Here is a 16,580-nt window from a genome sequence, read left to right on the forward strand (position 1 = left end):
TTTAACTTTCAAAAATTATATTTAATTCCCTTTCAAAAAGTAAATTGGTCCAAACTTCAAAGAAATCCAAAAAAATAAATAAAATAAATAAAAGCTAGCTTACATATATGGTCCCCTCCTATAACCAATATATACATAGAGATAAGGTAATTCTAGGGTACCTTCAACTTATTATACCAGGTTATCAAAACATCATATTTGACGATTCAATCATCATATTGAATAGCACCAACATCATATATGACGATATTTTTGTCACATTTAGTGGTTTTTTTTTTTTTTTTCCACATTTGACAATTTCATCGTCACATTAAGCAGTACCAACATCTCATTTGATGGTACTTTTGACACATTCAATAGTTCCCTCATTTTTTTTCTCTCACATTTGATAGTTCCATCAACACATTAAGCAATACTAACATCACATATAACCTTGCTTTTGTTACATTCGGTAGTTCTTTTATTTTTTACTGATATTTGATGGTTAAATCGTCACTGGATAGTACCAACATCATATGTAATGGTACTTTTGTCACATTCAATGATTCTTCTTTTTCTTCTTCTTTTTTTCTCTCTCACAATTGACGGTTCTTTCGTCACATTAGCTAGTACTAACATCACATGTGATGGAACTTTTGTCATATTTTGTGATTTCATTTTTTTCTCACATTTAACAGTTCCATCATCATATTAAGCAGTACCAACACCACATATGACCGTATTTTTATTACATTCAGTAGTTCTCCTTTTTTACTCATATTTGATGGTTTTATCGTCATATTCGACAGTACCAACATTACATATTACTATACTATTGTCACATTTGGTGGTTCTCTTTTCTTCTTTTTTTCTTACATTCAGCAGTACCAATATTACATATGACCATACTTTGTTGGATTTGTTAGTTCCCTTTTTTTTACTCATATTTAATGGTTCTATCATCACATTTAATAGTACTAACATCACATATGATCCTATTGTTGTCATATTTGATGGTTCTTTTATTTTTTTTTACGCACATTTAACGGTTTCATCATTGCATTAAGCAATACAAATATCACATATGATCATACTTTTGTTATAGAGCAAGACTTAGGTACAGTACTTGGGTGCTATTCTTTAGGTTTCCCTTTTAAGATTCTGCCATGAGAAGGAAATGTATATTTTAGTTAAGTAGCTACATGACTGAATCTTAAGAAATGAATTTAAGGAACAGCACTTAAGATACTGTACCTAAGTTTTGTCCATTGTTATATTCAATTGTTCCCTAATTCTTTTACTTACATTGGATGATTCCATCGTTACGTTGGGCAATACCAAAATCACACATGGTCATACTTTTATTACATTCGGTGATTCTCTTTTTTTTTTTAGTCACATTGAATAGTGCCAATATCACATTAACTAGTACAAACATCACGAATGATCTTATTGTCACATTCAGTAGTTCCTTTATTTTATTTAGTCACATTAACTGGTTTCATCATCACATTGATGGTTCACTTTCTCTTTTTATGGGTCTTTGTGGGTCGCCAATATTGGTGCTGCTAGTTGATTATTTTAACTGTGGTTGCTGGGTCAATTATTTTTTATCTAACATTTTGGGGGTAAAGCTAGGTTTTTGTGGTGGTGCCAATGGTGTTGTTGTGATGGTGCTAGTGGTGACATTGGGTTTTCATGGTGGTGTTTGATTTTGGGTTTTTCATTAATTGGTTTTTTTTTAGAAGGTTGATTAATTGGTTTGATTTTGCATTGATGGGTTGGATTTTGGGTTGATGGGCTTTAACAGTGGAGATGGGTTCAATTTTCACATGGAATGCTCTTACAAGTTGGCCATACAATATTCATAATTAAACTTGACCATACCACTCAAAGGTATCATTCAACTTGAATATGCTCTAACAACATTGGTAAAAGGGAATGGAAATTTCTGAACAAGTTGGCCATACAATATTCATAATTAAACTTGACCATACCACTCAAAATTATCATTCAACTTGAATATGCTCTTACAACATTGGTAGAAGGTAATGGAAATTGCTGAACAAGTTGGCCATACAATATTCATAATTAAACTTGACCATACCACTCAAAAAGTATCACTCAACTTGAATATGCTCTTACAACATTGGTAGAAGGGAATGGAAATTGCTGAACAAGTTGGCCATATAACCATTCATAATTAAACTTGACCATACCATTCAAAACTATCATTCAGCTTGAATAACCAGTCCATGCACATATAAAACTAATATATAGGAATAAAATGTACAATTGCATAAAAATTAATCTTCGTTTGCATATATGCTTAGTGTTTAAACAGAGGTATTATAAACATACACTGAGAATTTATCATGCTTGAGTAACTTCATTAGTTCCAAAAGATTTCCAAAAGAGTTGCTACAAAGCTGGGCAACCAATTGTCTAAATTGTTAACTTGGAAAATTGTCCAAGTCATCTATGCTGTCCAAAAATACCAGTCCAAAATTCTATCCAAAATACTGTCCAAAATGTTGCCCAATAGCCTTGCAATATGCTGTCCAAAAAAATAAAACACAATTTTAGGGGAGGGAAAATAATAAACAAAAGTACAAGTTAAAGTTTTTTTTTTTTTTTTTTTTGTTCTCCTCTGACATAAAAGTTTAATTTCATTATATTCACCTAAAGTTTTTTTTTTTTTTCTCCTCTGACATAAAAGTTTAATTTCATCATATTCACCTAAAGTTACATGATTTCCCTTTTGTTATTGTCCCAACCACATTAAAAACAGTTTTTGAAGAACACATGACTAGTCTAGCCTAATCAAGAAAAAAAAAATGAACAAGTTGAAAAAACAACTATATGTATATATAAAAGCATAACACAAACCGTCGCCAAGTCATTAAAAAGAAAAAAAAAAATTGTCAATAGCCACCCGTCAATCCTTGGCCATGAACACACGCGCACTCAACCCATAGTCAAAATATAAAAAATTTCCATAATAACTCTTTCTCAATAAATTTATAAAAAAATAAATAAAAATAAAATAAAATAACTCAAGTAATGACTTTTTTTATAAGTAATAACTCAACTAGAGACTTAACTGGCTGTTATTACTCCTACTTGATATCCACTGAAACTAGCTGTTATTACTCCTACTTAATATCCAATTGCTATTAGTCTATTACTTAAAAAGAAATGCTATATCCATAACATTTTCACAACAAATTTTAAGTGGTAGGCTGTTATTAGTTTTTATGAATTGACAAAAAAGAAATTTAAGTTATGATAAATTACCAATTACTTCAATACGCAACTTATAGGAAGGTTTGACATGCACAAACAAAATCAATTATCAATTAATAGGATGATTGATATAATACGTTATTTAACGTATTTCCTTATAAATTCTTAAGTAAATTTTGTGAGAAAATTACTTTAATCTATTTTGTGAAAAGTAATCATACTAGTGATATCAATACTTTTCATACAAGTGAAAGTCAAAATCATGATATAAAATATTTGACTTTACAAAAAGTAGCAATAATTCTCTCCATACAAGTGAAAGTCAAATTCATGCTTTCATAGAGGTCTTAAGAACCATATATGTTCATGACTCCTTCGTAGGTTAGAAAATTGTAAAACTGTGCTGAACAAAAATTATTACTTACAAACCATTATGGAAAACCATGACTATGTTTTTATTCCTTATATTATAGAATGTACCACTCTTATGTTTGGATTATAATTCTTCTTTAAGTCTTTGTCATCTGTAAAAGTTAATTTTTTTTGTTTACTTCCCATGACCATATGATTCCCTTTTGACTGAGCTCTCAAGGTACATTATGTTATGCAGGCCCCGAATGTACTGAAAAAAGCATTGAATTATTGAGTAAAACATCACTACTATTTTTAAAAGTCTTTTTTTTTTTTTTTTTGAGAAAGATTTTTAAAAGTAAATTTAAAAGAAACAACTTGTGGACATATTGCTGTACATAGACTATGGAATCCGATTTAAAAGTCATGTTCAATGAGATTAAATATTAGAAATAACTTCCATCTCTTTGCTTCTTGAACAATGTGCTTTCCAAAAACAAAAAAAAAAAAAAAAAAAAAAAAAAAAAAAAAAAAATCTAATCAATGGTAAACATTTACTTGGACTTGTTAATCTATTTTTGTTTTTAGAAAGTTAGACTTGTCAATCTTGGTAATATATTGTCAGTGTAAATAAAAAGAGAAATGTTATGTTCACAATATTTTCACAATACTTTTACAACAAATCCTAAGTGGTAGGATGATATTGGTTGTTATGAGATGACAAAAAAGTAATTTAAGTTATGAATTCAAATTAGAACCAATAAAAACTTACCCTCTATGATTTGTTGTGAAAATGTTATGAACGTAACACTTCTCAAGTAACAATTTCCAAATATAAGGATTAAAATGAGTTTGAAACAAAAATATTTAATAAGGAAATATATATTATAATAAAACTAGTAAGGCATGCAATTTATATATAACTAGTATTATACTCATGCAATGCATGGCTTAATCAAGAAATAATGTATGAAAAAATAATGTACGAAAAAATGACATAATATAAAAAATTAAAAAAAAAAAATAGACTTGTTTTTTAATTAAACATGATGTAGACTAACATACGACCAAAAAAAAAAAATGACCTAATCGGTAATCACTTGATGCTACTAAAAATTCAAAAAAGTAAAATTTTCTCATATAATAAAAGTAGAAGTGTAGAACATAAATTTTTAATTAAACGTGAGATGTACAAATATATTGGCAATAAATATGTAAACCGTGAAGAGTTTAATCCAAATAATTCTTTAGTTATTCATGTGAGGTTGACAACAAAATCATTTAACAAAGTATCAAAATAATCATGTGATGTTGCAACAATCATTTAACAAAGTATTTAGGAATAATCAAGAAATTCATTGTTAGGAATACTCTAATAAATTATTCTATTTCTATCGATAAAACATACCTTTAGCATTAATAAGTATAGACAATGGTTTATCCAACCTGCATATTTAGCACAAAATTAGATCAGAATACAATATTTACAAAAGCAAGCAACAAAAAGCTTTTAAACAAACTACAACGATAAGATATAATTGTGCAAATCGTCCAAATCAAAACATAATGGTAAGCCAAAACAAATTAAACTTTCTATAATTAAAAACCACAAGAAGCTTGAGAAACAGAAGAAAATAAGTAAAACCTATAAAAAAAGTTAAAAAAAAAAAATAAGAGAAATGCAAACCGGCCATGAAAGTTTTATAAATTGGCATGGGTTTCTCTTCTCCAAAAAAAAATAGATGATATATCAAGTTATCAACTGGGGGATTTAGGATTTTATATATTGGCATGAGTTTCTCTTCTCCAAAAAATAGAAGATATATCAAGTTATCAACTTGAAAGAGGTCTAACAAATTAAGAATTTTAAATCATAACGAGAGTAATATTTTTAATTAATTTAAAAATAATAAAATACAAAGAAAGTATGGAAATAGACTCGGAAGTGAAGAGAAACCTAAGGCTAGTAAAATACTAATAGTGTAAAGACATAGTTCTGTACTTATTAGTTATTAGAAAACACAATAAAAAAAAATTATTGATGATAAATAAATAAATAAATAAAAAAAAGAAGAAGAAGCTATTTCTACCTTTTAACGTGTAGTAATAAAAAAAAAATAAGGATTAGATGGACTTAAACCTTTACTTAGTGTGTGTATGGCATTGGCTTAATAAGCCAACTTTTTTTAACTATTTAGCTTATTTTTGCTACTATTCATGGATCTCATTACACTTTTTCATACTATTCATAGGTCATATTTTACTATTTCAGCTACTTTTTAGCTTTATCTACAGTACTTTCAGCAAAATACTTTCAATTTCAGCTAAATAAGCTGTTTCCAAACGGATTCTAAAAGAAAGATTAGATGAAGAATTTGGATTGTAATCAAAGTGAACTCTATCATATATTTTAAAAATATATGGATTAGATGGACCTTTTAAATATGTACAATATTTCTTTTTTTTTAATAAATATTTCTTTTATCAACTTATATATTAAGAAAATGATTAGATGAAGAATTTGGATTATAATTCAATTAAAATTTTTATCAACTTCAAAATTATAGGAGAAGAAAAATTATATATTTTTTTAAAAATATAAAACAACACAATACGAAAGAACATAGAAAAAAAATAAATTAATACACGTCACTACAAAGCCTAAACATTCAACATCTATACACACAAAACACAGAAAAGAAAAGAAAAGAAGAGCCTAAATATTAGCTCTACATGCCAAGAAGAAAAGAAAACCCTAGAAAAGAAAAAAAGAAAATATTGACTGTATATTTTGTTGTTTTATTGTGTTTGGACTCAAAAATTAATTTCTTAGTTAATTAGACATGAAAGTTCAATTTCTTATACATTTTCTCAACAATCAAACTAACATTTTAATAATAAAAAAATTAAATACAAACAAAAATAAAAGTATGCAATCTGTAACAATTCTCTAAATTGGATTAAACTTAAGGAAGTTAGCTTAAACAATTGACAAAAAATACACAAAATCTATTCAATTTGATGGGGAAAAAAAAAGTTGAGTAAACAAATACATACTTGCAAGGTTGTAAATAGAAGAAGAGAAGAATAGAGCAAAAGAACGGTATAGTTGGAAATAATTATGAATTATTTGATATATATATATATATATATATATATTTGTACACACTCCACATTGAAGAAGTTGAAATGAAAAGAAAGTCTAATGTTAATCTAATACTAGTCTATAACCCCGTGCGTATGCATGGGTACAATTAAAAAAAATTTACAATTATACACACACCTTAGATTAAGTTTTTGGGGCTAAATCAAATCTCACACCTAGCTATTTTGGTGATTGGCAAATATGTAATCTCATTAAACTAACGCATAAATCTTGAATTGAAATGAATGGAATATTGTAGCACAAAAAAAATAAAATCTTTGAACTGCACGCATTGAATGAGGCTGGTGTTAATATATCCGTATAACATTACGAATTATATCATGAATGTGTTAACCAAAAATATTAACATGGTGTTTGACCGGATAAAAATCTAATGTTCAAGGATAAATTGTTTAAATAAAAAAAATTTCAAGGACTATATTTGAAATGTGAAACATCCAGAAGGGTATATTAATAATTCAAACAATAGTAATTCTAAACCACGAAAATAGAAAATTAAAAAATAACAAAATTTAAAAAGTAATTTTTTTATAAAAAAATAAATAATAAAAATAAAAACTGCACCTTCAAATTTGAGGATATCTAAAGGTCCACTGATTGCAACATGTGCTTACATCTCTCAACACATTTACCATCATTCCTATCTAGCTTTTAGATATTTAACCTGAATATGGGATTCCAAAAGTATTTTTTCAAAGTTTCCTAAATCAATTTGGAGAAGTGCAAATATTAGATATTTGTAATTCTTGTCATACCTATCTAGCTTGGCCTTTAGTTTAGTTGGGATGAACCCCAAAAAAAAAAAAAAAAAAAAAAAAAAAGCATTTGTTGAAAAATTCATCAAATTAGTCGAGTTGCCTAATTTTGAAAGCTAAGTTCCCTACATGGTAGAAACTTAAACCATGTCCTTAAAAATGAACCTAATCTAAAGATATTTGATTAACATATGAAATACAAATCTAATAAATTTTATACATTTGAAAGCATGGTTATTTGATTATTAACCATTATAATCGTATAACAGAGAAAGAACAAAAGCATTGTTCTTTGAATCCATATGAAATAAAAAGAAAAATATTAAAGCAGAAAAGAGATTTCAGAAAATTACCAAGAAGGAGACGAATGGTAAAGCTAATTGTGGTTACAAAAGACAATAGAAAGTATTAGTGAGCCACTTTGAATAAAAAGTCCCCAAAACCTTATTAATAAAATCTTATTGGGTTCAATGAATTGACACAATATAGATTAGATAATTTCAGGTTCATTAACGTTAATCTTCTTGGCTTTTGTACTCAATCACTCACTTAGATGGATGTTTATGATGTGGTCCTACATTTGAATAAAAAAATTATGAAATAATTTAGAATACATGGCATAAATTGGACTTCAGTCTTCAATTGTAGAATTTAATTGAATTCCAATTTGAAATCTAATTAGATTTTCTCTCAGCTTTGCATATATATATATATATATATATATATACATATAGATTAGTTGTATAGAATTTTATAATATATAAATGTTTTCTTAAATCCACCTAATACTACACTAAAAAAAAGTCACTACTTTAAGAATTAGATTACACTATGTCTACGTTGCTGCTATTTAAGATGCATTAGACCTCTTTTTTTTTTAGTGTAGTAATTAAAAAATAAGAAGAATTAGATTACACTATGTCTACATTGCTGAAATTTAAGATGCATTAGACTTTTTTTTATATAAATTTTTTCTTTTTAAAATTTAAAAAAATTTCTACAATATGGTGAAGTCACTTGGCGCAACTACAGCGTCTAAGACCAACTTTTATTATATTGTATATGATATGATATGATTAAGAAGTAAGTCTCATGCATTGGATCATGTGCAACAATGCTAATCTGTTATCATAAAATTACTACTTTCAATTTCTAATGATTAGTGTTGATTCCACATCACTACTCTTTCTCTATTTATATGGTCAAATATTTAGTAATTGGGGAATTCATATCTCTATGGTGCTTGTTGACTCTAGCTTTAGGAGTTAGGGTCTAGGGATGGCCAATCCCGTCAGGCAGTGGATACCCTACCCTACCCTACTCAACCCGAAGTTTTTGGGTTTACCCTACCCAATAGGAAATTCAGGTAGTGGGAATGGGCATTTCTTGCATCTAAATTTGACAGGTTGGGTACGAGTAATACCCTACCTGATAGTTTTTTTTTTTTTTTTTTTTTTTTTTAATAATAATAATAATAATAACAACAATAAGCATTTTTTTGCATAATGAGTTGACAAAGTCAAGATTAGTTTGGCAAAAGTCAATATTAGCTGATTATGATACTTTTTCAAAAGTTATTTATCAAAAAATGATACTTTTTCAAAAGTTAGTGGGACTTTAAAACAATAAATTGCATGCCTTACTAGTTTTATTATAATATATATTTCCTTATTAAATATTTTGGTTTCAAACTCATTTTAATTTTTATATTTGAGAATTGTTAATTGAGAAGTGTTACATTCACAACATTTTCACAACACATCATAGGTAGTAAGTTGTTATTGGTTCTAATTTGAATTCACAACTTAAATTACTTTTTTGTCCTCCCATAACAACCTACCACTTAGCATAAACAAAGATAGAGAGCAAAAACATTACAAACAAAGCAAAATATATTAATTTAGATCTTATATTAAAGAGCATAAACATTACAAAGATAGCAAAAGCTCACAGCCAGCAGAGTACAGCCACTTTGAATAATAGTATCGACACTAACTCCAAAATATTAAAGCCAAACTACAAACAAGGATGATAGCATAGTTGGTATGAGCTACTTCTAATTCTAATATTCCAAATTTTTTGAAAACCTAATATTCCAAATTTTAATACTCTTTAATCCCAACATCTTTTCCTATCTATCTCGTCAAGCTTGCCATATCTAAAGCAGACCAACATTTGGGGTACATCTTTCAAAAGCTCTTTATAGAGCGAGCATAACTGTAATCCACCACCAAAATCAAGGAATAAATCTTTGGTATTAAGGCTAAGATTGAAGGGATATTGATGACGAGGAGTGACATAATTGGACAAGGTCAGCAAATCTTCACAGAGGCTGAGTATATCAAATAGAGAGACTGACAGGGCAACATCAGAAGTGCAATAAAGAAAACTGCATAATCCGAAAAACTAACAAACAATTTGAGGAAACAAAACAAACAACTTTGTTTACCTCTCAATGGCCCTTGTATGCCTCAAGAATCAAGCTGGCCTGGTCCCTAAGCAACTCAGTCCGAGCGACATACGTTTGCAACGCAGCCAACTCCACCCTCTTCCACCTCTCCTCCAATTCCAGCCTCTTCTGTTGACCAATCAATTCAAGTCCTTTCTTTATCAAACTCTCTTCCAACACCACATTCTTATTAAAGAATAACATCTCATTCAAACATCTCCCCGAAACCCCATCATCAGCGGCAGTGGCAGTGGCAGTGGCAGTGCAGCCCCAGATTTTCTTGGACAGTTGATATGTCTTTCGTTCGTGGGGTTTCGAAAAGGTCGGGTCTTTACCTTTCTTTCCCCGCCCAGCATTATTGCGGTACTTCTTCCTTAACCTTTTCATCTTATCCACCAGTTGGGCCTTGGTAACTTCCACGTGGAGACTCTTCTTAACGAACTCGTAAAACGCGGCGGCATCTGCGGCGGGATCCGAGTCGTGTATAGCTCTGTAATCCAACATCCCTTTCAGTAATTCTATTTCATTGTCGTCGCTCCACAGCCTCTGGAAAAGCTTCTTCTCTTCCCCACCGCCACCGCCTTCGGATTTTGGGTCTTTCTTCTTGACCCGCTTCGACGGCGTCGTTTCCATTTCACTGTTTGGACGCTTCTTCTTCATGGTGGAGGATCTCGTGAACCTCGTCGATTCGGGTTCCATGGGTTTGGTTTCCGACCCGGATGATGAAGAATGGGGTTTCACTGGTGGAGCGGATGGTAAAGATTCAATTTTAGCTGCTTCATCTTGTTCTTCAGATGAACTTTGTTCTCCTCCTTCTTCTTCTTCTTCCTGTTCTCCTTCTTCATCATCATCGGATAAAGTTTGTTCTTCTTCTTCTTCAGCAGAAGATGAAACAGCTCGATGATCATCCAGATGAGATGGACGTTGTTTCCGAGCCATTAGGGAAAGAAAAAGAAATTTGTTAGGGTTTTGGAAGTTAGAGGGTTTTATGAATCCGTGGTGTATTTGTACTTGTATTGGACGATGCGAAGGAGAAAAGGGGAGGAGTTCTGGCCTTTTAATTTTTGTCATATTTGGTTCTAAGATTTATTCTTGACCCTTGGATTTGTGGAAACTGAAAAGCCTGAAATTTTCGAAATTGGGCTTCGTGGGGTGTGAATTCTTGTGATTGGTTAGTTCGGAGGTCCACGTGGAGTCGTAGAGTTTCGAAGCCTGCACCGGCGGGCCGGCGCCTGATGAATGCAACTAAAATTGACATCATGATTTAGATTATCAAAAAACCATTTTGACACGATTTAAGAGGAATTGTTTTTTTAAAACCTTCACCGTCTATATTCTAGGATATGGGTGTGTTTGGATTGAACTTATTGTTCCTGAAACTGAAAACTGAAAACTGAAAACACTGTAGCAAAATAATTTTTAAATGTGTAAATAGTACTGATAGAGAAGCGGAAAATAATCCATCTCCAGCTCGTCCAAATGGTTCGTCCAGAGCCTACAGCACAGATTGATCCAAGAGTCAACCCAGAAGAAGGAGAGACGTCCATTAAATAATAGCACCACTCCATAAGTTTAAGTCTCCCATGGACGAAAAGATCGTCCATGAGGATCGTCCATGAGGTTCGTCCATGAGAAGTCGTCAAATATCCTTGGACGACTAAACCACCCTACACCAGACGGACGAACCCTCAACACTTAGACTTTCAGCAACCCTCAACTATCTCGACAAACCCTTCGAATAAATTAACCTCCATTTAGCAGTTACCATTTTATATCCGTTGAGGGAGGTTACTCCGGAGTTGTTGGATTCCACAAAACCTGGGGAGGTTATCGAACAAATAACCGCCCCTGGCTCCCTATATAAGAGACCGGTCTAGACCCGACAGAGGTAAGTCTTTTCTCTCATACACATTTCCAAAACACTTGGAACTTACTCCTCTACACATCTAACTTCTCCATCGGAGGGGGTTCGACCGGTCTTCTCCGGTCTCCTCTTTTGATAGCATTCTCTTCCTTGCAGGCCATCAACCGCTTGAACAGCCCACCGAAGCCAGGCCATTCTACCTTACTGATTTCGAACATTATCAGTTGGCGCCGTCTGTGGGAACCGAAGGTTGTTTTGCGACTTTCTTTTCCGCGACAAAAAGGTTAGGATGGTCAGGACCAGGTCGAGGGCTACTAGCCCTGGCCGTCAGGGAAGCAGAGGCGCTTCAAGTGATCCTCAGCGTGATCGCCAATCCGCACCAGTCATGCAAACGTCTTCCGTTCAAAATATGCAATCCATGGCGGCTGCAATGGCGGAATTGACTCGCCAAAACCAGGAGTTAAGGATGGAGATCACTCACAGGAGACAGACACGTGAGGAACATGCAGGGCAGACACAAGGCCATGGTGACACACAGAATACTGAGATTGGAAGTCAGTTTAGAGGCACCACTTCACGGACAGTGCCACACTTGAAAGAGGAGATGGACCAAATGAAGAAAGTCATGGAGGAGATGAAGGAGAATATGAGAAGAACGAATCCTATAGAGGATTTGGTCCACAGGACTGACTCTCCTTTTACGGCTTCCATCAATGGCCACCCTCTACCATCAAAGTTCAAACTACCTTCCCTGGACTCGTATGATGGGACGCGTGACCCCTTCGATCACATTGCAACATTCAAGACAACAATGCACCTTCAAGGGGTCCCTGATGAAATCATGTGTCGAGCCTTCCCTACTACCCTTAAAGGCCCGGCACGAGTTTGGTTCAGTAAAATCCCCCCAAGTTCCGTAAGTTCTTTCGAAGAGTTAAGCAAATTGTTTGTTAACAATTTCATCGGGGGACAGAGGCACAAGCGCTCTTCGTCCAGCTTACTGACCATAGAACAAGGGGAGAACGAAAGCCTGCGGTCATTCATCACTCGCTTCAACAGAGAAGCCCTTAGTGTGGACGAGGTGGACGACAAGCTTCTACTGGCAGCCTTCCACAACGGGATTAATTCGGATTTATTTATCCACAAGCTATATGAGAAGGAGCCTCAAACCATGGCCGAGCTCGTCCATTCGGCTCAGAACTTCATGAATGCAGAAGATGCAATCATAGCCAAAAAGAGGAAAAGAACTGAAAGGATGGAAGCGCACCCAGCTCGACACTCAGAACAAGCCCCTCGTCCAAAGAAGGGACGGACGGAAGATAGGAAGGAACGAGATAGCAGGAAGACAGGTCCCTCGGGAAGAAGCCAGAACTATACGCCCCTGAATGCTCCACTTAATCAGGTGCTCATGCAAATCAAAGACGATCCTGCTTTAAAATGGCCAGAGAAGATGAAAGGGGATCCCAACAAGCGCAATAAGAACAAATATTGTCGCTTTCACAGGGACCATGGGCATGACACGGATGAGTGTTATGACCTAAAACAGCAAATAGAGAACCTTATCAGACAAGGAAAGTTGAAGCACTTTGTTGGAAGGGATCGTACAGATGAGAAGCTGAAAGGCAAAATGGAGGAATCATCCCGGCCCCCACTAGGAGAAATAAGGATTATCGTTGGAGGGAACTCGACGGGGCAGTCTTCCAAGTCAAAGAAGACGTATCTCAAAGCGGTACAAAGCGTCCAGCTCTCTGGACGATCACCAAGGACGAGATCAATGGACGAGCCAACCATTTCCTTCACCGACGAAGATGCTGAGAGGATCCATCACCCGCATGATGATGCGATCGTCATTACACTGCTCATTGCAGATTATACAACCAGGAGAGTGTTAGTTGACAACGGAAGTTCAGCAGACATATTGTATTACCCCGCCTTCCAACAGATGAGGCTTAGACGAGATCAACTTCGTCCAGTATGCTCGCCACTGATAGGATTTGGAGGAATGAAGGTGCAGCCTGTGGGTACCATTACATTACCAGTTGTGGTAGGGTCGTACCCGCAGCAGATAACCAAGGAAGTCAATTTCCTTGTGGTAGATTGTGCATCTTCATACAACGCCATTATTGGAAGGCCCACTCTTAATAGTTGGAAGGCGGTAACTTCGACCTACCATCTATCAGTCAAATTCCCTACGGAGTACGGGATAGGACAAGCACAAGGAGATCAGTTGGCAGCTAGAGAATGCTACTTAGCCATGGTGGCTTTGGACGAACAGGTGCAGACAATGAGCATCGAAGAAAGAAGAGTTATTGCAGAGCCCACGGAAGTGTTGGAAGATGTTATTTTGCAGGAAGATGATCCAGAGAAATTTACCAGAATTGGAACATGTATGAAGGAGAAGGCAAGAGAAGACCTCATCCAGTTCCTGAGGAAAAGTATCGACGTTTTTGCATGGAGTCATGACGACATGCTTGGAATCGACCCAAGTGTGATCACTCATCGGTTGAATGTATACCCCTTTTTTAAGCCCATCCGTCAGAAGAAGAGGGTATTCGCTCCCGAGAGGGACAAAGCAATCAAGGAAGAGGTTCAAAAACTGACCACAGCAAAGTTCATCAAGGAAGTCTATTACCCGGATTGGTTAGCCAATGTGGTGATGGTGAAGAAAGCTAATGGAAAGTGGAGAATGTGCGTAGACTTCACGGACTTGAACAAAGCATGTCCCAAGGATAGTTATCCTCTACCACGCATTGATCAATTGGTGGACTCTACTGCCGGCCATCAGTTGCTGAGTTTCATGGATGCCTTCTCAGGATATAATCAAATCAAGATGGATGAAGCTGATCAGGAGAAAACTTCCTTCATTACCAGCCAAGGCTTGTTTTGCTACAAAGTAATGCCCTTCGGCTTGAAGAACGCAGGGGCAACTTATCAGAGGTTAGTGAATCACATGTTTCGTCCACAGATAGGACGGAATGTGGAGGTTTATGTCGACGACATGCTTGTGAAGAGCATAGACGAAGGAAGCCATCTAGATGACCTACAGGAAACCTTTGAAACACTTCGGCGATATAAGATGAAGTTGAACCCAAGCAAGTGTGCATTCGGAGTGTCGTCGGGAAAGTTTCTGGGGTTCATGGTCTCGCAAAGGGGAATTGAAGCAAATCCGGATAAGATCCAGGCTATATTGAACATGGAGCCACCGAAGAGTATCAAGGAAGTCCAATCCCTCACAGGACGAGTTGCCGCTTTGAACAGGTTTGTTTCAAAAGCCACAGATAAGTGTTTACCTTTCTTTAAAGTCCTCAGGAAGGCATTTGAGTGGACGGACGAATGCCAAAGGGCCTTCCAAGACCTGAAAGATTATCTTACAACGGCCCCATTATTAAGTCCATCTGTGCAAGGAGAAGAACTGTACCTATACTTAGCGGTGTCCCCACATGCCGTAAGTTCAGCTTTAATCAGAGAAGAAGGGAAAATACAAAAGCCAGTGTACTACACTAGCCGGGCACTCAGAGGAGCAGAGGGAAGATATCCGCTCATGGAGAAATTGGCTTTCGCACTAATAACGGCTTCTAGGAAGTTAAGACATTACTTCCAAGTTCATATCATTAATGTCATGACGGACCATCCGCTTAAGAAGGCAATGAACAAGCTGGAAGCCGCAGGACGACTCGTTCAGTGGGCAGTTGAACTTAGTGAATTCGACATTCGGTATCAACCGAGAAGTGCAATAAAGGCTCAAGCCTTGGCAGATTTCATTGCGGAGTTCACTCCACGTTATGAAGACCTGGGGGAAGGCGAGTACAACAACAAATGGGTCGTCCATGTTGATGGATCGTCTACATTATATGCTGGAGGAATAGGAGTTGTTTTGCAGTCGCCAGAAGGGGACAAATTGAAATACAAGGCCCGTCTGCAATACCAGACTACTAACAATGAAGCGGAGTATGAAGCCCTTTTAAAGGGGTTGGAACTGGCCAAGTCTGTAGAAGCAGACTCAATACTTGTCCTGGGAGATTCTCAACTGGTCATAGGCCAAGTCAATGGGACATGTGAAGCGAAGGAAGACAGAATGAAGAAATATCTAAGGAAGGTAGTACGCCTTGTGAAGAAATTCAAAAAAGCAGATTTTGTTCAAATCCCAAGGGAAGAGAATGTGGAGGCAGATACTCTGGCGAAGGTAGCATCTGCGAATGAGGCCTTGGACGAGATGAATGATGTACACTACATGCCAAGCATAGACCTTCCAGAACTGATGCAGATAGAGGGAGAAGGAAATTGGATGACCCCGATAGTGTCATACTTAAAGGACGGAATGCTTCCAGAAGAGAAGGATGAAGCTAGAAAGCTCAGGGTCAAGTCAGCAAGGTATGTGCTTATGGACGAGGTGTTATATAAGAGAGGTTTTTCCCAGCCTCTCTTAAGATGTTTGGCTCCAGACGAGGCAAATTACATGTTGAGGGAGGTTCACGAAGGAGCATGCGGGAACCATTCGGGAGCCAGGTCACTCGTCCATAAAGTCATCCGAAGTGGATTCTATTGGCCAACCATCCAAGCTGACGCTAAAGCATATGTCAAAGTCTGTGATCAATGCCAACGCTTTAGCAACATTCCCAGACAGCCAGCAGAATATCTCACGCCAATGATGGCCCCTTGGCCTTTCGCACAATGGGGACTAGATATTTTGGGGCCCTTTCCGACTGGAACTCGGCAAATGAAGTTTCTGGTGGTGGGAATAGATTACTTCACAAAATGGGTGGAAGCCGAACC

The 16,580-nt window shown here is 35.3% G+C and overlaps 1 protein-coding gene across 1 annotated transcript; it reads right to left on the minus strand.

Annotated features, from left to right (window-relative positions):
- Positions 1-2,274: 2,274 nt before the first annotated feature.
- LOC126690267 (probable transcription factor At1g11510) lies at positions 2,275-11,198 on the minus strand. The gene is made up of 3 exons (XM_050385388.1): positions 9,947-11,198; positions 4,985-5,022; positions 2,275-2,536 (listed from the first exon to the last, which is right to left on the minus strand). The coding sequence occupies exon 1, from the start codon at positions 11,015-11,017 to the stop codon at positions 9,950-9,952; it is 1,068 nt and encodes a 355-aa protein (XP_050241345.1). The 5' UTR covers positions 11,018-11,198; the 3' UTR covers positions 2,275-2,536; positions 4,985-5,022; positions 9,947-9,949.
- Between the last annotated feature and the right edge of the window lie 5,382 nt (positions 11,199-16,580).

Source organism: Quercus robur, chromosome 1, assembly GCF_932294415.1.
Source record: "Quercus robur chromosome 1, dhQueRobu3.1, whole genome shotgun sequence".
In the NCBI taxonomy this organism is placed as follows: domain Eukaryota; kingdom Viridiplantae; phylum Streptophyta; class Magnoliopsida; order Fagales; family Fagaceae; genus Quercus; species Quercus robur.